At 44.0% G+C, this 25536-nt stretch overlaps 1 protein-coding gene across 14 annotated transcripts in view; it reads left to right on the top strand.

Moving 5' to 3' along the window:
- The window catches only part of TEX14 (testis expressed 14, intercellular bridge forming factor), a 117954-nt gene that overhangs the window by 60561 nt on the left and 31857 nt on the right, over positions 1-25536 (top strand). For 9 of the 14 annotated variants that reach the window (XR_007146804.1, XR_007146803.1, XM_047832525.1 and 6 more), the window contains 11 exons: positions 2889-2970; positions 3860-3990; positions 5762-5875; positions 6920-7043; positions 10190-10368; positions 15155-15306; positions 16448-16638; positions 17260-17410; positions 18986-19887; positions 23191-23297; positions 25266-25391. Coding sequence is in view for 12 of the 14 variants with exons in the window: in XM_047832525.1 (XP_047688481.1) it covers positions 2889-2970; positions 3860-3990; positions 5762-5875; positions 6920-7043; positions 10190-10368; positions 15155-15306; positions 16448-16638; positions 17260-17410; positions 18986-19887; positions 23191-23297; positions 25266-25391 (2259 nt within the window). In the remaining 2 variants the exon portion in view is untranslated. The remainder of the gene's footprint in view (positions 1-2888; positions 2971-3859; positions 3991-5761; positions 5876-6919; positions 7044-10189; positions 10369-15154; positions 15307-16447; positions 16639-17259; positions 17411-18985; positions 19888-23190; positions 23298-25265; positions 25392-25536) is intronic. The other 5 variants (XM_047832528.1, XM_047832519.1, XM_047832523.1 and 2 more) reach the window with 4 other exon arrangements.

Genomic DNA, 25536 nt, shown 5'->3' on the forward strand with positions numbered 1-25536 from the left:
ACAAGACACAAAGACCTTTTATTTGGGGTCTCAGAATTGCAATTCAGGGAGCACAGATTCTGGTACCAAGCAGAAAAGTGGGGGAAAGTGAGTCTTTTTTGTGAGAAAGAAGGGGGCTAATTATAGAACTTAGATAAAGAAGAGAAGAGGAAAAAGCCTATTAACTGGTACTAAGTAACTGCTTGAGCTGGTTTTTTTTTTTTTTTAACCTTTCTTTATTTTTGAGAGAGAGAGAAAGTAGGGGAGCAACAGAGAGAGAAGGAGACACAGGGTTCAAAGCAGGCTCCAGGCTCTGAGCTGTCAGCACAGAGCCCAACGCCGGGCTCGAACTCATGATCAGTGGGTTCATGACCTGAGCTGAAGTCAGCTCAACCAGCTGAGCCACCCAGGCACCCCTTGAGCTATTTTTGATTACTACTCTCTGTTTTTTTTGGTGCCGTCAAATAAAACTATTCTTGGTGTGCATTAGTAAACTATTCTGTCTTAAAGTTCATACCAACAGTTTTATGGCGTGAATGCCATTTGTTCTGTTGAATTTTATGGGCAACTGCTTTGTGAAACCATTGCTGCTTCTGGCCCAGTTCAGGAGTTCATTAGTTGGAAAGGAAGATGGAACTTCAAAATGGAGTCTGTCACATTCAGAAATTTTATACAGTTCCACAACCCCAAGAGGGCAAGGCCTGTGTGTGTCTTGCTCACCATCACCAGCCCTTCACTGCTTGTTGTATGGTAGGGCTGAGTACAAGGTGAGGGGGTACAAGGGCCAGCCTAAAGGAAAATCCAAGTTAAGTGTTAAAAAACCTAACAAATTTCAGATACTAATCTAGATGTAGCATTTATTTTATAGTTAGATGAAACATTATTTTTTTAATGGGGTTGGACCATGCAGTACTTAATGGAAAGTAGAGTGGAAGTACATACATCCCCCTTTTTAATGTGAAGAAAACACATGAATCCTTGAGATAAGAACTGGCTTCTCAGATCTATGAGTGAGGCCCATGTCGGTAAGATTCCTCTCAGGTACGCGTTTACGTAGAGCCTGGTTGGGGGGAAAGAAAAAGCACTGAATTGAGAAGAACAGATGGTTGTATTGTTATAGATAACGGAAGTCAGGTTTCCCCCTTCCACCCAGCTGAATTTACTTAAATAGACATGGCCCGAGAAATTCAGGTAAAAGAGCAAGGAATGTCGGTCTGATTGTAGTTATAGTCCAGGTCCCTGCTGGAGAACAGCCAGTTCCTCTGCTTAAACGGAGCTCATACCCTTTAAAAAGCCACTCACATACCTGAGAAGCCCCAGATGGGAAGGGGGAGTAGTGTCAATGGTATCCTCCTGTTCTGGTGCTGCTGGGGAGGCATGCCGTTGCTGCCACCTCAAAATCTGTTCCCCTGGGCAGGAAACAGTTGTTGTCCCCTGGATATTTGAGGCCTGAGCATGTAGCCTCTGTTTCTAGAGGAGATTAAGAATTTGGTGTAAGAAGGGGGCATGTCCACTCAGATTACGTTGACCAGATAGCTTATCCTCCATGCTGGGCTGCTTTTCGAGTGAAGGGGATGCTACCACGAATGATACTGGAACATTATGTATAAATTGGGATGTCCAGTTTATCTCAGTCCAAACTGTGGAGTCTTCATTTAAACCTCACAGCAGCTAAAAGTGAGGAAGGGACAGCCTGGCCTAAGTTGCTAATGAGATAGAGCCTAAAAGTATCTCTGAAAGCAGAGTAAAGAATTTGCTTCTGTGCATGAAGAGTGGGCACATGGAGCCTCACAGAGCTGATGTGGGGTGAGGATGAGTACACACTGTTACCTGCAGCTCCTTTGCCATTTGCTGAGGGAGGGAAAATGGCTCCAGCACTAGCAGAATGTTTTGTCCTTCAATCTGAGCCTAAACTACTCATTTGGAAAGCATTAAGTAAGCACCTACTACATGCATGCCACCATGCCAGCCTTGGGGAGCCAAAGAAATATAAGCCATTCCTTGCCAGACTCTCAGTTCATGGGGGGTCCCAGTGTGCAGTGTCCCACGGTGGTGGTTTGGGTGTGGTATGTGGAAAGAGCAGTGGCTGGAATGAGTATCAGGGTCTGTCTGGCCATTCCTGCTGCTCTGTGACCTCAGACCAGCAGGTTCCCCCTCTCTGGGCTCCATTTGTCCCATCTATAAAAATAAAAGCTGGATAAGATGTTTTGTTCTTAAAAGAAAAAAAGACATGTTTTGATTCTTTCCAACTTTGACCATTTGAACTCATCATCTATTGCTGCATATTGAATCCACCCCCAAGCCACCCAAATTTAGCAGTTTCAAACAGCATTTGAAACATTTGTATCTCACACAATCTCTGTGGGTCAGAATTCAGGGAATGGCTTAGCTATGTGGATCTGGCTTAGGGTTTCTTACGAAGTTGTAGTCAAGATGTCAGGTAGGGCTTTATCTTCTGAAGGCTTCACTGGGACTGGAGGATCCAGTTCCAAGACAGCATACTCACATGGCTGGCAAATTGGTAGTGGGTGTTGGGCCTCTCCATAGGGCTGCTAGAGTGTCCTCACAACATGATAGCTGGCCTCCTTCAGAGCAAGGGATCCGAGAGTGATCAGAACAGAAGCTCTGGTGGATCTAGCCTTGGAAATCAACCACTCCATCATTTATTCAGTGCCCAGTTGGCCTAACAGGTCTGCCCTATCTGAAACCCACAAAGGCAAGATTACCAGGAGGTGGAAATCACAGGGCCCTCTCATAGGCTGGCTCTTACGTAGTTTCATGATAAAAAGTCAAGTAGTAAAGACAAAATGAACTACACTTTCTCATAGCTCTGGATATGGTTAATTCATAGCTCAGTTCCTCTGGATATGGTTAATTCTTACTTTTCTTCCTTTTAAAAATACTTCTAGAAACCCTAATGGCTCTCCTAACCGACTGCTTAAAGCTGGAGTCATTTCTGCACAAAATATCTACAGCTTTGGCTTTGGGAAGGTAAGAGGTTGCCACTGACACCCAGCATTTGCAGGGCCAACTGGAGAGCCAACTGGCCCTGACTCTGGCCCCACTTCCCCCAACCCTGTCCAACTCTTTCTTCCTTACCCTCTCCAGAGTGTTGTTTTTTCTTTACTACTTTTGCAGGACAGATAACTCTTAGTCTTCTTGTCCTTACTGAAAAATGGAGAAAGCCCTGGAAAGTTCCCTTGAATGACATTGGGCTAGATTTGGGGAGTTTAGAAAATGATCCTTTCATTAATTCCCAGTGAGGGCCCCAGACATGTCTCCCTGAAGAGAAGCATAGAGCTACACTGACCCTGTAGGTCTTATTGGTGGTTGACTTGCCCTCCGTAACTTTTTGTTGGAATGTCTTTAAGGCATTGAGATTTTGAACTGAGAAATGTGTTGAGGGAAAATATCTTTTGGGTTCTTGGTTCTGCCCATCAAAGAAAGACATTTGGGAATGTAACTGGGTGTCTGGGTGATGTTTGCTCACAGTTTTCCCTAGCCCCACATCTGTTGGTTGTGCCTAGGCAGCCTTGGGTGGGAAGGAGGGAGCAGGAATGTTGGCCTTGGCTGCACATAGGTCTGGGTTCTGTGGGGGCACAAGAGGCCTGTGAGCCCCAGCCTTGTACTTCAAGCAGGCGTCTGACCTCTCTTCATGAGCCTTGGTTTCCTCACTAGTAAAAGGGAAAGAATATTACAACCTTGCAGGGTTTCTAGGCAGATTAAAGATAGTACAAATTGAAGAATAGTGTCCAGTGCATAGGGGAATTCAGCAACTTTTGGTAAATAGCAGTTATTATTTTTAGCTGGCACAGGATTCTGAGGGCATTTTGCTTTTCCTCTTTTCTCCCCTCAATTTGAAGCTGTGCTCTGCTCTCAGTTTTATCTCACAGGGGGAGCACAGCTGGCCTACCTGGGATCTCTTCCAGTAATTGGAGAAAAGGAAGTGATTCAAGCTGATGATGAGCCTACCTTCTCTTTCTTCAGTGGCCCCTACATGGTCATGACCAAGTAAGCAGAAGCTGGCCAGTGGGAGGTCTGATTCAGTCCCACAGGAAGGGTGGGCTTCATGTGATTCCCTTATGTGTGGAGGGTTTCCCCCAAAACACAAACAATGAAGAATATACGTCAAAATCAGGGTTTTTCAACCTGGACACCATTGATGTTTTTGGCTGGTATCCTTTGTTGTTGGGGGCTGTCCTGTGCAGTGTAGGATGTTTAAGAGCATCTCTGGTTTCTATTCACTGGATGCCGGTACCAGCCTCTGCTGACCCCTTTCCACCGTTGTGACTGTGATAACTCAGAGCGTCTACAGACATTGCCAGATGCCCCCCATCCCCCCACCCCAGAACAACTTATCTAAAAGATTACTCATGATGATGTTCTAATCTCTCTGTTTTCTAGAGTTAGAGGCAGCTTAGTGGTTACCGTCTGGCCTCTGATATAGGCCAGAGGGTATTGATTGAGGCCTCTGTGGAAGCCAGAACAGGCATCAGCTACAGCTCTCACCAGCCAGCTGCGGGGGCGGGGGAAGCAGTAATGGGATTTGTCTATGACAAAAGTGCCTGGGGTATTCTCAGTCCCCAGAGACCTGGCACCTGCAGGGTTCCAAGAGTTGTCTTGGCCAAGGTTTCTTGGCCTGCTTGAACCTGGATGCTTCTTCCCTGCCTAGAAGAAACAGCTTTCCAGAAAGGCCTCTGCCAGACTCCTGAGGCCCTCTATCCCCTAGTTTCCTGCCTGTGCCACAGATTTGTTACCAGGTCCCCCCTCCTTTCTGTCCTACTGCTGTGGTCTTTGTTCAAGTCATCAGTGCCCCTCACACAGACTAGCTTCCTAGCCAGTTCCCCATTTTCTGACCACCCCTCCCTACCATTCCCCACACTGCTGGTGCTGTTATCTTTTTTTTTTTTTTTGAATGTTTATTTATTTTTGAGAGAGAGAGAGAGAGACAGAGAATGAGCAGGAGAGGGGCAGAGAGAGAGAGGAAGACACAGAGTCCAAAGCAGGCTCCAGGCTCTGTGTTGTCAGCACAGAGCTCAATGCGGGGCTCAAACCCACGAACTATGAGATCATGACCTGAGCTGAAGTCAGACACTTAACTGACTGAGCCACCCAGGTGCCCCTAATGCTGTTGCATTTCTAAAATGCAAACCCAGGGGCACCTGGCTAGCATTCTACTCTTGATTTCGGCTCAGGTCATAATCTCATGGTTCGATTCATGAGATAGAGGCCTCACATTGGGCTCTGTGCTAACAGCATGGATGCTGCTTAGGATTTTCTCTCTCCCTTTCTTTCTGCCCACCCTACCCCCCCCCCCAATAAATAAATAGGGGCTCCTGGGTGGCTCAGTTGGTTGGACGTCCAACTTTTGATTTCAGCTCAGGTCTCTCAGTTTTCTGAGTTTGAGCCCAGCATGGGCTGATAGTGCAGCTAAAGCTTGAGATTCTCCCTCTTTCTCTGCCCCTTTCCCACTCACACTCTCTGTGTCCCTCTCAAAATAAATAAAATAAACTTTAAATAAGTAAATAAATAGACAAACATTAAAAAATGAAAAAGAAATGCAAACCTGGTGGAGTCACTCCCTCCCTCAAATCCTTCAGTGACTTCCTGCCACTCATACTAAGTTCCAGAGGGTGCTTTAGGACTAGGGGGGTAGGGGAAGGGAGGACCCAATGGTGCAGAGTGGAGTTGCTTTATAGATTCTGTGTAAATGCCACTTCTCCTGTTTTTGCCTGGGAGAGCTGCTCATTCCTTGCTCTCACACTTTCTCCTGCCCTTGTAGTCTGGTGTGGAATGGGAGCAGGGTCACAGTGAAGGAGCTGAATCTCCCCACCCATCCTCACTGCAGCAGGGTTCGGCTGGCTGACTTGTTAATTGCAGAGCAGGAACACAGCAGGTGAGAAAGAAGCCCAAGAGCCTGGTGCATTACAATCCACGTCTCTTTACAGACCCAAGTTCAGGGCTGTACGGTTCTGGTGCTGTTGCTGTTGCAGAGGTGTGGAGACCAGCCCCCCTCAGCCTCAGCATTTCCTGACTGTTGGAATGGGCTCATTTGACTTCTAGAGAAAGAGAGAGAGAGAGAAAGGGAAATTAATGGATAGCCTGAGGGGTGGGAATGGTGGTGCTGAGGGGCTTAATTCTGTTAGCTGATTGACTTCCCATAACACTTGTCTCCAAGCCAGTAGCCCCTGAGGCTTTTTGGCCCTGTGCCCAAGAGGACAGCATGCACAGTCCTGTCTTCATAGATGATGGCTGTGCATGAGATCCACACAACTGAGGAACTGAGTCTTTGCCATTGAGGACATGCCCATGGGTGTACCTTAGTACCTTAAGTTTCCTACGGCTCCAGGGTTAATCCTTTAGCTCTTGCTAAAGCAGGATCTTGGTTCATGGTTTCACACCAGGACTGCTGAGTGAATGGACCCAGTTCCTTGAGTAGGACACTCAACCCCTGCAAGAGATGTATCAGAGGCCAAACTCTTCCTTTTGGGGGAAATCAGCCTAAAGGGACCCCAGGAGGCTGGAAGGATACATATACACAATGTGGGCTTTGATGTGAGACTGAGGGGTGTGTGACTTTGGGCAAGTTTCTGACATCTCCCTGACCTTGTTTTCCTTATCTCAAAAATGAGTATAAAGTATTTCATACAGGTGGTTGTTGAGATGATGCATGTAAAGTACCTTGATCAGTAGCTCTTGGTGATGTTGTGTCTTGTCATCATCATTGTCGATGACTAAGCCCTCAGGTTTTGATCAGTGAGAGACCATAGATTCCCCTATCCCTATCTCACCCCACCCATCCTGTTTTCTTAGAAAGACATTAGGTACAAATGGTATTTGTTTAGAATGTGTTCAAGGGGCCTAGGAGGAAGGAAAGCACTCATTTTTTCATCATATCTTTCTGCCCTCTACCTCATGTGAAGCTGCTTTTGTTTTGTAGTAAGCTGCGGCACCCGCACCTGCTACAGCTGATGGCTGTGTGCCTGTCCCAAGACCTAGAGAAGACCCGCCTTGTTTACGAGCGCATCACTGTCGGCACACTGTTTGGTGTCCTCCACGAACGGGTAAATGGCTGTTTTTGGTGAATTTTCTCTTGCTGCCCTCTCTGCTTCTCACCGCTGCCCTCTTCCCCCTACCCCAGAAGTGGAGTTCCCATTTGTGTATGTGAGGACGATAAACCTCCTGATTCTTTACTTTCTAAGGGTATATAATGCACCACTTAAGGACCTGATTGGAACTAGTGTGATTTTATTGTCTGTCCTGTTTCTTCATCAAACCTCTAAGAGTTCAGCAGACCCAGAAAACACACAGATGCATTTCTAGCTAACTGTAATCACACAGCCCCTGGCTTTGTTTTCCTGTAGTTTCACTTATTTCTTTCAGGGCCTTTGCTGTAGAGAGAGGTTTGTTTATATACAGACCTGTATCACTCCCTTTCACTTTTCAGATTTCTTTGTAGGAACATCTTTCAGGGCCCATTGACTCCCTAGGAAGTGTGCTTTGGGCTGAGATGTGCCTTCAGAGAGGTCCTGAAGCATTTGTTTTTCTTTCTCTATGACTTTATTCTAAAGATCCTAGGCTGGAATGAGAAGAGACCCTCCAGAAAGAGTCCTTTCCCAAAATGGCTAGCCATTCCTCCTGCCTAAGAACTTACTAGTGTTATTTCTCTTCCCCTCCCTTTCCCTCTCCTCCCCTTTCTTCTCCTGTCATTTGATGAAGGCATACCTTAAAATGCCATTTCTCTGGGGAATAGGATAGAGAGGTCAGAAATAAACCCAGGCTTATATGGTCAGTTAATGTGCAACCAAGGAGGCAAGAACATACAATAGGGAAAAGACAGTTTCTTTATCAAATGGTGTTGGGAAAACTGGACAGCTATGTGCAAAAGAATGAAATTGGACCACTTCGTTAGACCATACACAAAAATAAGCTCAAAATGGATTGAAGATCTAAACGTGAGACCTGAAACCATCACAGTATTAAAAGAAATCATAGGTAGTAATCTCTTGGATATGGGCTTTAGCAACAAATTTATGGATATGTCTCCTCAGGCAAGGGAAACACAAACAAAAATAAACTATTGGGACCACACTGAAATAAAAAGCTTTTGCACAGCCAGGGAAACCATCAGTAGAACAAAAAGCCAATTGACTATAAATGGAAGAAGATATTTGCAAATGATATATTGCAACTAAATACAAAAAAAAAAAAAAAAAAAGAGGGGGGCCAAACGATCAGATTAAAATGGGTAGAGGACTCGAATAGACATTTGTCTAGAGGAGACATACAGTTAGCAAACACACATGAAAAGATGTTCAGTATCACCAAACATCAGGAAAATGCAAATCAAAACCACAATAAGATATCACCTCATACCTGTCAGAATGGCTAGTATCAGAAAGACAAGATATAATAAGTGTTGGTGAGGATGTAGAGAAAAAGGAACCCTTTGGGGTGCCTGAGTGGTTCAGTTGGTTAAGCATCCGGCTTCGGCTCAGGTCATAATCTTGCAGGTCATGAATTCGAGCCCCACATTAAGCTCTGTACTGATAGCTCAGAGCCTGGAGCCTGCTTCAGATTCTGTGTCTTTCTCTCTTTGCCCCTCCCCCGCACATACTCTGTCTCTCTCAAAAATAAATAAAGAAATTTTTTTGAAAAAAGAAAAAGGAACCATTTTGCACTGTTGATAGGCATGTAAATTGGTGCAACCACTGTTGAAAATAGCATGGAGGTTTCTCAAATAATTAAAAATAAAACTACTATATGATATAGCAATTCCACTACTAGGTGTTTATGAAAAGAAAATGAAAATACCAATTCAAAAAGATATATGCACCCCTAAGCATTATTTATAATAGCCAAGATATGGAAACAACTTAAGTGTCCAGAAATAGATGAATGGATAAAGAAGAGGTGAGATACATGTATATATCTATATGATATGTGTATAATGATATGTGTATATATGTATATATAATATATATGGTAAATATACATATATATAATGTGAAATTATGATAATATGAAATATGTTTCACAGATGGAATATTACTCAGCCATAAAAAAAGATTGAGATCTTGCCATTTTCAACAATGTGGATGGACCTAGAGAGGATATTATGCTAAGTGAAATAAGTCAGACTAAGACAAATGTCATATCATTTCACTTGTGTATGGAAACTAAACAACCAACCAACCAAACAGAAATAGACTCATAAATACAAACTAGTGGTTGCCAGAGGGGTAGAGGGTAGGGGGTGGGAAAAATAGGTGAAGAGGATTAAGAGGTATAGACTTAACAGTTACAAAACAAATCAAGGAGAGGCACCTGGGTGGCTCAGTCAGTTAAACATTGGACTTTGGCTCAGATCATGATCTCACGGTTTTGTGAGCTCAAGCCCCGCTTCAGGTGAGCCCCGCTTATCTCCCCCCACCTCTCTCCCTCTCCCCCCCTCTCCTTCCCTCTTCACCCCTTGTGGGATTCTCTCTCTTACCCTCCCTATCTGCTCCTCGCTCACTTGCACCCTCTCTCAAAAAAGCAAAAACAAAAGCCAAAATACGTCATGGAGATGAAAGGTATAGCATAGAGAATATAGTCATGTCGTAGTAATGTATGGTGACTAAACTTACCATGGTGAGCATTATGTAACGTATAGAACTGTTGAAGTATTGTGTTGTACACCTGAAATTAATATAATATTATATATCAATCATATTTCAATAATTTTTTTTTAAAAAAGAATGCCATTTCTCTGAGGAGAGACCAGTATGACTTTGATCAGTCAGCTACATTGGTGTGAGTGAATTTCTTTCCCCTTAGGATCAGTCATCTGCCCGGGGCAGGGGCTGGACTGGTCCTTTAAGCTTCCAAGTTCTCAGCAGCACAGGCTTAGATGGGTGCAGGGCAGGCCCATTGGTGGTGGTGGTGAGCCCACCCTGGATGTACATACCAGGCTTTCAGAACTGTCTCTTCAGTTTTTGTGGTGTGAAACAGCTCAGTTCAGAGAAAGGAGTCTAGGCTTGGAGCCAGAGGGCCAGGGTCAGTGGGACCTTAAGCCAGTCATTTAACCTTCAGCTTTTGGGTCCCCATTTATAAAATGAGGACCCTAGGTAGCTGTGAGGATCAGTTGAAAAGATTTTGGAAACTGCAAAGCATTCTGTAGTGTCCAGAGCCCAGCGTTGTTCCTTGCTGTTTTATCCCTTGCTTCTAGCGGTCCCAGTTCCCCGTGCTCCACATGGAGGTGATTGTGCATCTGCTGCTCCAGATCTCTGATGCCCTGAGATACTTGCATTCCCGGGGGTTTATCCACCGCTCCCTCAGCTCCTACGCCATCCACATTGTCTCCGCTGGGGAAGCAAGGCTGACCAACCTGGAGTACATGATGGAAAGGTGGGTGCTCTAGAGAAAGAATCTGATCTGGACAGGACTCTTCCTCATTGGTGGGCTGAACTCTTCATTTTTGGAGAAAGAGGTTTCCCAAATGCCTTGACCTGTCTGTCAACGTTAGAGGGACTTTAGGGAAGTTACTTCTGCTCAGGACATTATCATTTTAATGCACATTTAACAAGCAAGGAGCCCATATTAGCCAATATGTGTAAATGCCCTAACTATTCAACTCAAAATTTTAAGTGGCTTAATAAACCAAGGTGTGTTTCTCACTCACATTGCAGTCTAGTGTGTGTATTGGGGCACCCATTGGGTTCTAGGTTCCTCCCATCCATGGTTCACTTATCCCCAAGTCTCAGTCCCCCACTGTGTCCTCTGCATTGCTGGTCAGTGAAGAGAGAACATGGAGGGGCACATGGTGTTTAAGGTCCAGTCTGAATTGGCTAAGTCATGGCTTCCCACTTTGCAGTCACCTCTGCACTGCAGAGAGGCTGGGAAATGTGCCATAGCTGTGCATCTTGGAAGGAGAGAGAAGGTGATGGGTGCTGATGAGCCTCACAATTGGTCACACCTCCTACTCCTGGGCCAGGTGCTTGGCTAGGTGGGCACTAAGGCCATTCCCTGCCCTCGAGGGCCTAAGCACAGTGAGGTAGGTGGAGACAAAACAACACCCTCATTCAGGGTTGGTGGATGGGATTCATTTCCTTGTTGGCAAGAGTCAAAGTCCTCCAGAGAGTTGGGGGCATGTGCCATTTCCTGCCCCTAGGTTCTGGAAGGCAGAGGATCTCCCCTGTGCTTCTGTGCTGCCTTTTGCCTTCTGAGCCTCAGCCCGTTGTTGGTTCTGCTCTGCTGTGAAGCTTGAGCCACTGGGCAGAGCTCATGATCAGACCTGCCTATGTTGGCTTATCCTTGCCCCCACCTACCCACCAATCACTGAGGCTTTGTTTCGGAGGCTCTCTGCTGGTCATTCCTTCTTGCATACCCTCTAATGTTTTTCTCACTATGTGAAAAGCTCTATGAGGGCAGGGATTTACGTTTTTTTCTTTAAATGTTTTATTTATTTTTGAGAGAGGCAGCGAGAGCATGAGCAGGGGAGGGGCAGAGAGAGAAAGGGAGACACAGAACCTGAAGCAGGCTCCAGGCTTCAAACTGTCAGTACAGAAACCAATGCAGGGCTCAAACCCATGAACTAGGAGATCATGACCTGAATGGAAGTCAGAAGTTTAACCTGCTGAGCCACCCAGGTGCTCCAGGGATTTCCATTTTATCCATTGCTGTATCTCAAATGCCTAGAGCAGGCCTTCATGTGGTGGGCACTCCGCATATGTTTTTTGAATGAATGAAACAGAAAGTCTTGCTTCCCAAACCACGCATGCCCTTAGTCCTTTAAGGGGGGAATTGGTTGTGTTTGGCTCTGTGGACCTTGGTGAAGAGTTTTTATTTTATCCTAAGAACATTGGGATGCTTGAAGGGCTTTATTTATTTATTTATTTATTTATTTATTTATTTATTTAGCGGATGGTGTCATGGATGATTGACAGGCTAAGATCCTTCTCGTTCCTACATGTGAAGAAGGGGCTGAGAGGAGACAGGAGAGAGGCAGGGAAGCAGTTAGGGTGTAACTGTAGTACTTGTCCACATGAGAACTGGTAGAGGCCAGACAGCTGTCCCCAGTTGAGCTGCACAGCCTTGGATCAAATCCATTCTCAGTTCCAGTGAAAACCTTTCAGTGTCTCCCCATTGCCTACATGATTTAAGTCCAGGCACTTTGCAGGGTGTGGAAGCCTTCCAACGTGAGGCTCTACCCACAGTGCCAACCTTCTCACTTCCCATTCCCTGCTTGGCCCTCCAAAGCCTCTTTCAGTATAGGCCACCTCTCAGTGAATAACTTGCCTGTTTATTCTTTAAATTTTCCTCAGGCACAGTCTCTCACCACACCTGTGAAGCCTGTACTGAAGTTCTGGTCCCCGAGTACTTAGCATATTCCTTTCCTCCACAGCTATGTGTCTGTCCCACCAGATGGTGACCTTTGAGAGGGCAGGAACGGTGCATGTTCATTTTCAGCTCAGGGCCTGTCATGTAGTAAGTCCTCGGTATTTGTTGGTTAAGTGAACAGATGAGTGTAGATGATGGGAAAACTCAAAATTGTTCAGAATGGGATTGGTCACTTTGGCTATGTGCTCAGCAGCAGTGAAAGCTAAGGTGTTTGGACATTTTTGTCTTCCATAACAAAGGCTTTTCAGGAAGCCTGTGAAAGAATACAATCTATTTGCTGGTGATGGAGCACCATCTGTTGTTTACATGGAGGTATAACAGTTTCTTCTGCCTGAGCTCTCTGTAGAAATGTGAATCCTAGAGTGAACGAGAACTTTGGAGATGCCCCAGCCCAATCTTGTCTTTTACAGATGAGGAAACCAAGGCCCAGAGAGGTGAAGAGCTGGTCTGAAGTTACCCAGCTATGTCTACAACCAAGTGGTAGAGGACGTTTCCTGGCTATCAGGAGAGAATGGATCAGAGGTTGAGGATAGGAAGCCCAACTAGGAGGCCACTGTGTAGGGTGTGGTGGTGACTACAGAATCAGAATAGAAGTGAAAAATGTGAGATGCATTGAGAAGCTGGTGTTCACAGATTAGTCAAATGAGGGGCTGGGAGATAACTGAGTAGGAAGGTGTGTGTTTCCTTTTGGGTTTGCTGACCTCAGAATGGAATCTCAGGCAGAAATGTCAGTCAGCAAGCAGTTACAGCCACAACGGCACATCCTTCTTTGACAGCTGATAACATGAGCTGGGATCCAAGAATCCAAAATAGCTTTCAATTCCACATTTATTTTTGGAAACATTTTATTTGTTGAATGTCATTGTCAAGGGTAACACTCCATCTCATGGTATGAAAATGACAGAGCAGTTTTTCTTATTCTTCAACTCCTTCTTAATGGAATCTTTAGAGCTGGGATTGACCTTGCAAGTGGTATCACATAGCTGTAGCCAAATGTAATTTTAATGATGTCAGAGCTGAAGCTTAGAAAAATAACTGCCCCAGAATGACAGCCAGAAAAGAAGCGCCACCCCCCACCCCCTTACGACTATCTTTAACAGAGAGGAAAGGAGGATTGTAAGAGAAGAAGGTGAGTGGAAGTAAAAGAGAAAGGATATAAATACTGGTTGTAAGTGACTTACCCTTATCTGAACCTTAGACAAGCCTAAGAGGTCTGAGAATGTAGTGAGTGTTTCCCTTGGAGAATCAGCCTGTGAAGTGAAGAGCCAAACATACTAGGTCTTCAGAGTAGGACTAGGACTTCATACTAGGACTTCAGAGTTCTCTGGTGGGAAAACACTCCATTGCTTTTCCTGTGATATTGGCATGCTTGTATGCTGTTCACATTATACTAGGCCACATCTAACTATTTAGCAATACAACCAAAAAGTCAATACCAGCTTTCATTTCATGATTTCCTGAACTCACTGCCATCTACCAAAAGCTCTGCTGGAAGAAATATTATTTAGGGAGGTTTGCTCAAAGTCCAAGAAGCCCATCCCATCCTCAAATCTGGCCTTCACTAGACCAGCAAAGAACTTCTGGTCACTTGCTTTAAAAAAAATTTTTTTAATGTTTATTTTTGAGGCGGGGGGAGGGACAGAGCATGAGTGGGGGAAGGGTCAGGGAAAGACGGAGACACAGAATCCGAAGCAGGCTCCAGGCTCTGAGCTGTCAGCACAGAGCCCAATGCAGGACTTGAACTCATAAGCTGTGAGATCATGACCTGAGCCGAAGTCAGATGTTTAACCAACTGAGCCACACAGGTGCCTCAAAAACTTGATTCTTAACTTAGCAGTCCTCAGTCTTTACCAAATGCCTACCATAACATTCATATTAATAACTTACTTGCATAGTGCTTTATGGCTCAGAGAGTTCTCCACATGCAAGGTCTCATTAGATTTTCATGACACCTGTAGATGGAAGTGGGCGCTAACTTCACCCTGAGGACTCTTGTTGGCTCAGCAGATATTGAGGATGCTATGACTTAGTTCTCAAGGAGTCTAGTTGGGACCCAGTTGAGTTTTTCAAACACATCAGTGAACCTTTGAGTGATGAACTGAAAGGACTTGTTCCCAAGAGGGCAGAGTTCAGAAGAAAAGCAATCACAGGAATTGGAGGAGTCCCACAAGGGACTTTGATAAAGCAGATGGAGCTTGAGGGGGGTCTTGACAGAGTCTTAAGTAGGCATTGAGGCCCTCATGTAAGTTTAGAGATACATGATATAAAAGACAGATAAGGTGCCTCTTCTCATGGAGCTGACTCTAGCAGAGGGGAGACAGATAATAAACAGTAAGTAAATGAACAAAACCTCAGATAATATGTGCTCTGAAGCCAATAAAACAGGACTACAGGTGGTCAGGGAAGGCCTTTCTGAAGAGGTAATTTTCAAGCTAATACCTTTCTTATAAGAAGCAGCCAGTCAAGCTAGGATCTCTGGGCAGAGCATGGCATGCAGAAGAAGCCAGTTTCCAGTGCAAAGACCTGAAATGGTGATGTACTTGGCATGCTGGAGAAACTCAAAGAGGGCCCCCGTGACTTGAGTGAGAGAGAGCCAGATGAGGTTGGAGGGTGGGCAGGGCCCACTCAGGTAGGTTGAAACAGCAGGCAGCAAGGGTTAGCTCAGGGTCTAGCTGGGTTTCTAGAAGCTCAAGGAGGTTGCCAGTCTTCAGAGGTAGATGTTTCACAGAGGTACTGTGTGATGGTCATGATGATCCTTTAAGACATGAGTCTGACCTTGTGTTTCCTTCTGTAGCCAGGATGGACGTGTACACAGGGACCTGACTCGAGTGCCCCTCCCAACCCAGCTGTACAACTGGGCTGCCCCGGAGGTGATCTTAGAGAAGGCAGCCACAGTGAAGTCGGACATCTACAGCTTTTCGATGATCATACAGGAGATTTTAACAGGTAGATCCAAGAGCACATTCACTATGACCAGAGTCTCTACTCTTGGGTTGGGTTTTTTTTTTTTTTTTCCACAGGAGTTACTTTTATGAAAATTCAGAACATAGGAAAGAGCGATTTCTTCACGGAAACTTCTTTGTACTTAATAGAAGATATGAGGTGATTGTCCAGAAATCTCTTTTGACTTGTTCTTTGAGACTCAGCAAAGTCAACCTATCCTCCTATTAGTGGTGATGCATTTAATCCAAGCAAAGTTGTTTTTTTTTTAATGTTTATTTATTTTTGAGAAAGAGAGCGCATGAGAAGGGGAGGAGCAGAGAGAAAGGGGGACAGAGGATCCGAAGTAGGTTCCACGCTGACAGCAGCAAGCCTGATGGGCCTGGACTCACGAGCTGTGAGATCATGACCTGAGCCAAAGTCAGGCGCTCAATCGACTAAGCCACCCAGGTGCCCCAATCCAAACATAGTTTTTAAACTGAATATTGCTGTCAGTGCTTAAGGGTCTCTGTGAGGTGCCCTTTAAGAACTTGTAAACGAGGGGAAAAGACTGGCCTCTGAGAAATAAACTATGAAACCAAATACACCTAGAGTTCAATGTGTATATAAGCAGTGTCACCTGACAGATATGGAAGCCATTCAATCCTTCAAGACCCTAATGCTAAGGAAGTGATCACATATCTGAAGATAGAAGGAATCTTTCAGGAGAGGGCACACACACACACACACACACAGTAAAACCACATTCACTGAGGAGGTAAGTGAGTGTTCCCTCTCATTTAGCAGTGTTTACAATCTGAGAGGCAAAACCACACCTTCCATGAGAGGAGTGCACTGAGCTGCCCATCCTGATGCCATGAAACATTTCCTGTGGTCTCCAGGTCTGCCAGCAGGGAGCCCACATGTACATAATTCTGACAGTACTTGTTCCTGTCTCCGTAGCAGGGATTTCCCTGGTAAATGGGTAAAGTGGTTTCTTGTCTATGACTGGTCATCCAGATAGTTTTTTCTATAAAGAGAAATTAATGTTTAAAGGGGTTGAGTGACTTAACTAAGGTTACCCCAATTACCCAATTTTACATGATTTCTTCTTTTTTAAAACATGATTTCTTTATGTTACTTTTTCCTGTGACTTTTTCTTTACCAGATAACATACCCTGGAATGGCTTAGATGGCTCAGTTATTAAAGAAGCCATAGTCTTGGGAAATTATTTAGAAGCTGATGTAAGGCTTCCAAAACCTTATTATGATATTGTTAAGTCAGGCATCCAGGTCAAGCAGAAAGACCGAACTATGAACCTTCAAGATATCCGGTACATTTTGAAGAACGACTTAAAGGTAAGCTCTGAAGCTGTTAGGACTTTATTTCTGCTTACTCGTCACAGAGGCATAGGGGGTTAGAGATGAGGAAGAAGCTAGTTGAAAGAAGTTTTGGAAATCCTCATTTCATCATATCCTTTCTGTGCTCCCAAGAAAAGGAGCTGCTAGCTGCTTCACTTGGTTAGGGCAGCAGGAAATTGATGAGGGGGGCTGGAGAAGGTTGGCACATAGTAGAGGTATCCTGTAGGCACATAATGCTATTCAGTGACTGGAAGCTATTGCTACTGTTTAAAAAATATTAGGGGTGCCTGGGTGGCTCAGTTGGTTGAACGTCTGACTCTTGATTTGGCTCAGGTCATGATCCCAGGGTCATGGGATAGAGCCCCATGTCGGGCTCCTTGCTGAACGGAGATTAAGATTCCCCCCTGTCTCACCCTCTGCCCCTCACTCCTGCTCACGCTCTCTCTCTAAAATTAAAAAAATATATATTGGTAATAACAATGAATTAGCTAATTTGAATTACAGTCAGTCTACCCAACAGGAAGAAGAAGTTTATTTGATACCTAGACCTGCTTAAAAAATACTAGTGACATTCAGATAATTGCAAATATGTCCTTGATGATATTTCCCTTATTATAGGATTTTCTCGGAGCCCAGAGAACTCAGCCAACTGAGAGCCCCAAGATGCAGAGATATGAACTCCATCCTGATGTCAATGTTTGTCTAGGACTGATGTCAGAACATTTGAAAGAGACCCCTAACTTGGAAATAAAAGAGCTAAAGGAAACAGGTATGGCCTTAACCCACAGGTTAAGCATTAATTGACATGAATGGGTTCCAAGAGTTGCAGGCTACAACTAATCAACTCCTCCAGACTGTACACATCACTTATACTGGGAAAAGATTGATGCCTTCAAGAAAAATCAAGATCCTTGAAATTACTAAGTTAAATATTTTTGGCTCCAGAACTAAGCAGTAACAGCCAGTTTATTTCTAGTATGATTATTCTTAGGAATTTATTTAATTGCTTCACAAATAAAAACGGTGATTTTTTTTAAAAAGTTAATTTCATTTTGAGAGAGAGGAAGAGAGAGAATCTCAAGCAGGCAGAGCCCGACATAGGGCTCAATATTATGAACTGTGAGATTATGACCAGAGCCAAAATCAAGAGTCAGATGCTTAACTGACTGAGCCAGCCAGGCATCCCCCAAAATGGTGATTTTTATATTTAAAACTATTATCTGCTCATTATAGAAAACTTGAAATCATACAAAGAAGAAAATTACTTATTTTAATCCTGCCACTTAGAAATAATTTGTTAATATTTTGATGTTTCCCTCCAAGCTTTTCATATAGTTTTATAGCTTTGTTCGTACATTTAGAAATCTTAGGGGCACTTAGGTGGCTCAGTCGGTTGAGTGTCTGACTTCAGCTCAGGTCATGATCTTGCAGTCAGTGAGTTTGAGCCCCACATTGGGCTCTATGCTGACAGCTCAGAGCTTGGAACCTGCTTTTGGATTCTGTCCCCTTCTCTTTCTGCTGCTTCCCTGCTCGTGCTCTGTTCTGTCTCTCAAAAATGAATAAACGTTAAAAAAAAAAAAAAAAGAAATCTTAGAATGCAGAGCTGAAAAGGACCTTGCAGTCATCTGGCTTAATATCCTCATATTCCAGATGAGAACACTAAAGTTGAGAGAGGTTATGGCTTGCTCAGGATTCCAGAACTTACTAGAGAGCTGGAATCCAGGCCAAGTGACCATTCTTTCTGCCTCTCTTTGGACAGGGCTGGAGGCCTCCAGAATGACCTCCAACAAGCTTTCATTACTTTGGCTCCTCTATCCCATTCTCTGTAAGCTGTATACCATCAACCAGAGGTGATGGGTGATCAGTTCTAGTGGTATTTTTTGAATTAATTATTCTTCCCATTATATAGTGGCTTCTCGGGCAGTGTCTTGGCTACTTTTATCAGATGCTCACCAAGAGCATAACTTTGACATGAATATTCAAACTCCTGTGTGTGTAAAGAAAGCTATGAATTTAGTTTTTAAGATTCAGGGGCCTGTAATTTGCATGTCCTGATAGTTTGGCATGTTTTGAACACATTGTAAGTTAAGCTTAGAACATTTTCCCCAGGGTTTGACCCCTCCCCAATTTTCTACCTCAACTCATGTCAAAATGGGAATTTTCATCTCTTAGAAATACTCCCTCACCTCCTGGGAGTGTATCTTGTAGTCTTCCACACCTGGGAAAGGAATGGGAAACTAAAAAGTTTCTTTCTCCATTCTCATATCGCTGGAGCAACATGCTAAGGCTGCTAAGTTGCTGCATGTGATCACTTTAATCAGTTGCATGTTGCCACTCTTTCCAGCAGGCAGTCGGCTTCATTCACCCACGGAGAAAGCAACACCAGATCCTCAGGTCCTAGATCCAGGTCTGATGGCCAAGGAGACTCAGAACCGAGATGCTGCTTCTCCTGCCTGCTCTGTGATGGAAGAGGACGCCAGGGGGCCCAGCCCAGGTCAGGCTAGCCTCTGCAGCTTTGAAATCAATGAAATCTACTCAGGCTGCCTGGACAGGGGAGATAACACGAAGGAGGAGCCCCCAGGAGCTGATTCATCTGTTGTGGGAGCTGGACCAAGCCAAGCAGATGAACTAAAGTCCATGGAGGAAGAGTTGGAAAAGATGGAGAGAGAAGCATGCTGTTTTTATGATGAGGACGAGAGCTCTTCAGAAGCTGACACAGAGCTCTCCTTTGAGGACTGGGATTGGCAAAATGGTTCTCTTAGTTCACCCAGCCTACCTGAGCTAGCCAGAGAAGCCAAGGGCAATGGGAGCAATAGGTGCATGACCGAGGAGTACATCAGTAAGTGTGTGCTGAATCTGAAGATTTCACAGACATTAATGTACCAGAATGCCGATTTGCTGAGGAATACTGAACAGAGAATTGATAAACTTGAGATGATACAAAAGGGGCAGGAGGAGTACAGGTCTTTGTGGGCTTCTTCAAGAGAGTTTACAAACATTTATGACTCACCTTCAGCCTTGGGCCCCCCAGCTTCCACCTATGTTCCACCTGTCATGCATCTGCCGAGAGGCCAGCAGCTGGACACCAGTGGCAATTGCCAAACCCTGACAAGATCTTCCATGGTGAGAGACTTTCAAGGAGGACATTTTGGCAAAAGGTCCAGGAAAAGAAGTGACTGTGGCTGGAAACCTGTCATCCAAGTCTCTGAAGAAAGCACTGGGGATCAGTCAGAGAAGAGCCATCAGGTACAGCTAAGTGGGAGGCAGGGCAGTGTGAGCAGGATCTGGAACATGATTCAGCATAGCCCCTAATCCATGTGCAAGACTAACCTAAATACAACCAACTCATAGTGGGGTCCTCTTGGCTTTGGGAAATAAGGCCTCTAGGATGGAATTCCAAGGTAGATACTCTTCATCTCTCATTCCAAACCCAACATACAGCCCATGTTCTTTGTAATCCATGCATCAGATTGAACTATTTGAAATTGCTGTCTTATAGGTCAAAATATTCGAGTATTGACAATTATACGTGGTTCAACTTACTAAATATGGTATCTTGGGCAGGTATTAATCCCCATTCTAAATTGTTTAGTCATTCATTTACTCACTCATTCAATAAACATTTATAGAGCCAGAGGCTATGCATTAGACTCTGGGATATGATGATGCATGAGCCACAGACTCTACCTATGAGTAGCCCCAGTATGGGACAGATGGACCTGGTCATCAAAGAAGACACCTCAAAGGAGGTGAGAAGATACCATGGGAGCTGGCTTGGCAGGTGTAGCTTGAGGCTTAGTGAGGTTGTAGCTCTTCCATGAGCTCCTTAAGGACAGGGTCTGTGTCTTACTCATTCTGTGTCCTAGCAAGGGTGCCTGGCACATAGTAGGTACTTGGCAAATGGTCACTGAGGGAATGAATAAATGAATGAGTCTGAACAAGTTCACACATGGAATGCTGGCTGCCTCTTGAACCAGGATTTTTGAGATGGATCAACCCCATCATTTTACAGAGTATGAAGCTCAAGTTCAGTGCCTTAAACTTCCTAATGTCCAGGTGTTACAAAGGTGGGGTTGAGGTAGGAGAGGTCAGCCTCATTTAGAAGGAGGACTTTTTACTGAAATTATTTAGAATTGCTGGGCTGCAGTGATAAAAAGCTGGCCAGCTTTTAGTGGGTTTTATTATAGTTTAAAAATTCTCTGCCTGTAGTACATCCTTTAATTGCCTGCACAGGGCAGACAGCTCCCCTCGCCACCACCCCCCCCCCCCCTTACTACACTACTGCCAAGGCCCACAACTGATTAGGGGCAGAGTTCTTCACTCCTAGTTTAGTGTTCTTTCACTGTGCCCTGCTGAATGTCAGACTTCAGTCCTCACTTAAAACATTTGCAAAAGTGTTGGCATTTTTTTTTTTTTTGTATAAAAAGAAGGCACAAAGAACTTACTTAGACTCTAATTTCTGTTTATATTGAAATTTCAAATTTATTAGAAAACTATTAGAAATAAGTTTTCTTGGGGCGCCTGGGTAGCTCAGTTTGTTGAGCATCCTACTGTTGGTTTTGTCTCAGGTAATGATCCCAGGGCCATGGGATTGAGCCCTCTGTCAGCCTCCATGCTGAGCGTGGAGCCTACGTAAGATTCTCTTCTTGCTCTCTCTCTCTCTCTTTCTCTCACTCTCTCACTCCCTCTCTCCTCTCCTCCCCTCCTTCTCTCTCCTACCCCCCCTCCCTCATCCACCTCCCCTGCCAGCCATCTCTCTCTCTCTCTGTCTCTCTGTCTCTCTCTCAAATAATAATAATAAAAAGGTTCCTTGTATGTTATGTTTTGGTTATTTATCACTATGTAATAACAGCAACAAAAACCCAAACTTCGTGGCTTAAAACAATAATTTATTTCTCACAATTCTGTGGGTCAGGAATATGACAGGGCTTACCTGGTGATTCTCTCTGTGTGGCATGGGCTGGGATCACTCTCTTGACTGTATTCAGCTGAAGGCTGGGATAGGCAAGAAGGTTCAAGGCCTCATTGACATGCCTGGTGCCTTGGCCTCCTCCAAGCAGCCCCTCTCTGCACTTGGCTTCTCATCATCCAATAAATAATCTCATCCAAGCTTCTCTACAGCATGGCAGCTGCCTTCCCAAGTGAAAGTTGAAACTGCTAAGCCTCTTTAAAAACTAGTCCCAGCCCTAGGACAGTATTACTGCTGCTAGTTTCTGTTGGTCAAAGCCGCAAGGCCAGCCCAGATTCAAGAGGAGGGAAATAGGTTCCAGCTATCTTGTGGCAGTGTGGACAACAAGGGAAGGAATTCATAGCAAGCCTCATTGAAAACCATCTACTAATACATATGACTATGGATAAAACAATTGTACCATATTGAATTTTTCTTTAAAAAATCTACCCTGCTTTTCTAGCATAATCATGGAATAAGGCATTTCCATCTAAATGGATTTTTCAGTTAATTGAAATCCATTAATTTATCAGTTCTTAAATTTTTAATCATACTAAATGAAAACATTACAAACTTCCCATTATCCTAAATACCTATTTTGAATATATTCTAATCTTTCCTTGGTGACCATGACATTTTTCAGAACATGTTACTTGATGCTCCATGATAAAGTTGTTGCCCTTAGCCCCTGCTAAGGAATCTTCTCCCCCACACAGAGTCCTCTGGAGCTCATACTTTAGGGAGCTTATGATCATTTTTGTGCATCCTCTCACTTTTAGGCATCTTGATGTCATCCCAAAATACCACATTTGTTGTCTCAATTTGCCTAAGGTTAGGAAGTACAATGAACTAAGTTTGTTAAACTTGGAATGAGCGGATCCAAAATTCTCTCTTTGGGATAAAATATACAGTGTTTAATTTACCTTTTTTTTTTTTTTTTAGAGAACATGAGTGGGGGAGAAGGGCAGAGGGAGAGACAGACACAGAGAATCTTAAGCAGGCTCCGTGTGGAGCCTGAGGCAGGGCTGGATCTCACGACCCTGGCATCATGACCTGAGCTGAAATCAAGAGTCGGACACTCAACTGACTGAGCCATACAGGCGCCTGTGATTTAATTTACTTCTATTTCCAAAGTATTGTAGCTTTTATTTTAGTGTGCTTTATTTTCATAGCATCCTCACTGGTGGACTCAGATAGATACTACATCCCAGTTTTATGGATGAGGAAACTGAAGCACAAGACTTTCTTAGGTTATTCTGAGTAAGGGTTTGACTAGAACCTAGGGCCCCGGTTTCCTGCCACAAAGCTTGCTGCCTCAATAATAATACAGGGGAAAGTTTGGGGATTTTTTATGTCTGTTTTGTCTGCTTATTCTTCACTTGCTCCCAGTCTGTATTGGGTTCTTGGGGGCCAGCTTCTCTATGTAAAGACCTCCACGCAATATATGAGTTATTAGGTATGAAACATGAAAAGGGAAATCATCTTAGTAGGTTCAATTATTTCTGCACATTTAGCAAGAATGGCTTGAAAAATAGAATGTGAGAGTGAAGAGAAGAGGAATTCCTTCATCAAAGCACTGAAACAGGTCTACTCTTTTTAAGCTGCCAACTTTTAGTGGACCTGGAAAACAGGGCACAAGTGAACAATCGCAGCCCTCTCAAGGAGCCAAGCACAGTTTGGAAAGAAACAGGAGCCCAAATACCAGCAGGTGGGTTAACATTTTGTTCTTAGACTCTCATGTGACCCCAAAACCACTTAATGATCTTCATGTGTCTTGTCACAAAGGGACTGTGAGTGATGAAAAACAGTAACACAGAAACAGATCTTGGCAGGTTTTCTCCTTTGAATGAGTGGAAGGAGCTATGTAATGGGAACTTGTAGGAGAAAACATCAAAGGTAAAGGACCTGGCAGGTTAATCAGACAGAATTCATCATTTATCAAAAGCAAAGCACCTTGCCTTTCCAAAGCTGCCAAAATTGTTTTTCTTATAAAAAGAGATGCCAGGTACCCCATTTGCCAGTGCTCCAGAAACCAAACTGTTTGGAAACCAGGGTTGTTCAAAATAAACATCCCTGACGTCGGAGCAGGGTTGAACAATACAACTGTTAACCATGCAGCTTCTGATTTCCAGCCAAATCAATGAAATGAATTGGCTTCAGCACAAATCACAGGAAGGAGAGCATATGTGTACAGTGAGTTTTTAAGAACTTATGTAAAACATTTTATTTTGCATAGGGGCAAAATTATTAAAGGGCCGATTATTAAAGGGCCAGTAAGTGTGTTTCAAGATAGACTAGTCCATCAATTTCAGTTTTTCTTTTCTGTGGTTAAATGATTTTAATCCATGGTTTTGAAGTCAGTTCTCCTGGAAAGAAGTAACTTTTTGTTTCTCTCCCAGTGTTGACTTGAGACTAGCAACAAGAGTTTGCTGTTCTTTCATGTTGGTAAATGTGTTCACTAAGGGAGTATCAAGGAGAATACCCAGACATCTTAGTTCAGTGTATGTTACCTTTACAAAGAGAATTACTGGAGAACCAACTAACTGGCACCAAAGGGGTTAGAGCTCACATCATTGAGAGAAGCAGATGCGGTGACAGTATAGGCATTAGGTGGTAAATCAAAGCCCCTATTCACCGTGTTCCCCCCAAAACACAAAAAAACAGGCCAAAGAAAAGTTTGACATTTTGCTGCCAATCCACCTAGTCTTTTTATATCTTTTTTAGATATAAAATTATAATTACGTGTAAACATATATAGGTGCTTTTATATCCTGATTTTTCCCTTACATTAGAACAAGAGCATTATCTCACATTATTGGAAAACCTTCTGTGAACTCATAATTGTTGGATTTCCCCCATTGTTGAATTTTAGGTTGTGTTATTTTTTTGTCCATTTTGAATAGGGCCACAGCGACTTGTCAGTGCAACTGTTTCTGCACTTTGGAATTATGTCCTTGATGGATTGCCAGAAGCAGAGTTACTAGGTGAAGCGTTTAAACATTTTAAAGATAACTTGATAGCTGCTGTCAGATTGCTCTTTAAAGAAGCCAATCAGATTTGACCTTTCTAATTCAGTCTCTCTGCTTTCTGGTCCAGCAGGGAAGTAGGGCATTCAGGATAACAAGGAATTCATATATATGCCACAAGTCACACATTTTCAAAGGGTTAGTTTAATAGATGATAAGATACATATATAATCGTGGATGTGTAGAGGAAAAGAGATTCCCTTGTTTTTCAGACGAGGAAACCTTTGTACAGAGAGATTAAAGTGTGCCAAAGGCAGGCAGCTAATTAGTGGTGGGTAGGGTCTGGAACTCCGTGAAACTAAGCTGAAGATCTCTGAATGTTCTTCAGGTTCCCTGGTGCCTTAAGACCATGCTTACAAATGTTAGTTATTGTGCTATCACTGATATGCAGGTGGGCCTGTTATAAAAGAATTCTGAACAAAGGGTAGGAACAGTTACTGAACCATCACCTGTGTTCTGTGGCATTGTTGGGGTCGGGGGCTCTGCAATAGCTCAGGGACTAGAAGTCTGTCTACTGAAACTGTGTTTCAATTGTGGGGTTTCTTCTACCTCTGAAAAATTTTCAAGAGTACTTTTAGAATCATGTAATCTGAATTTGGAAACTGAAAAAAACCTCAGAGGTCTTCTAGCCCAGTCCTTTCATTTCCTAGCCAGGGAAGGTCTAAAGAGTCTAGTGCCCGAACCAAGTTGACTCAGCTTAATAGTGTACTTTTCCCTGTGCCAAGCCACCTGAAGGGACCTCTGGTGTCATCCAGCCCTGTCCAGGCCTCTGCTAGGTAAGGAGTCTTGCTGTCAGAACGCTGGGGAGTCTGACACTCTCTGGTGGCAGGCAGGAGTCAGTGCAACCCCAGGAATGGCTCTGAGAGGAGAGGATGGTCCGGGTGGGCTGGAGCTGCAGGGCTCAGGGTTGTGTCAGGAACT

This window comes from Prionailurus viverrinus, chromosome E1, assembly GCF_022837055.1.
Source record: "Prionailurus viverrinus isolate Anna chromosome E1, UM_Priviv_1.0, whole genome shotgun sequence".
Lineage (NCBI taxonomy): Eukaryota > Metazoa > Chordata > Mammalia > Carnivora > Felidae > Prionailurus > Prionailurus viverrinus.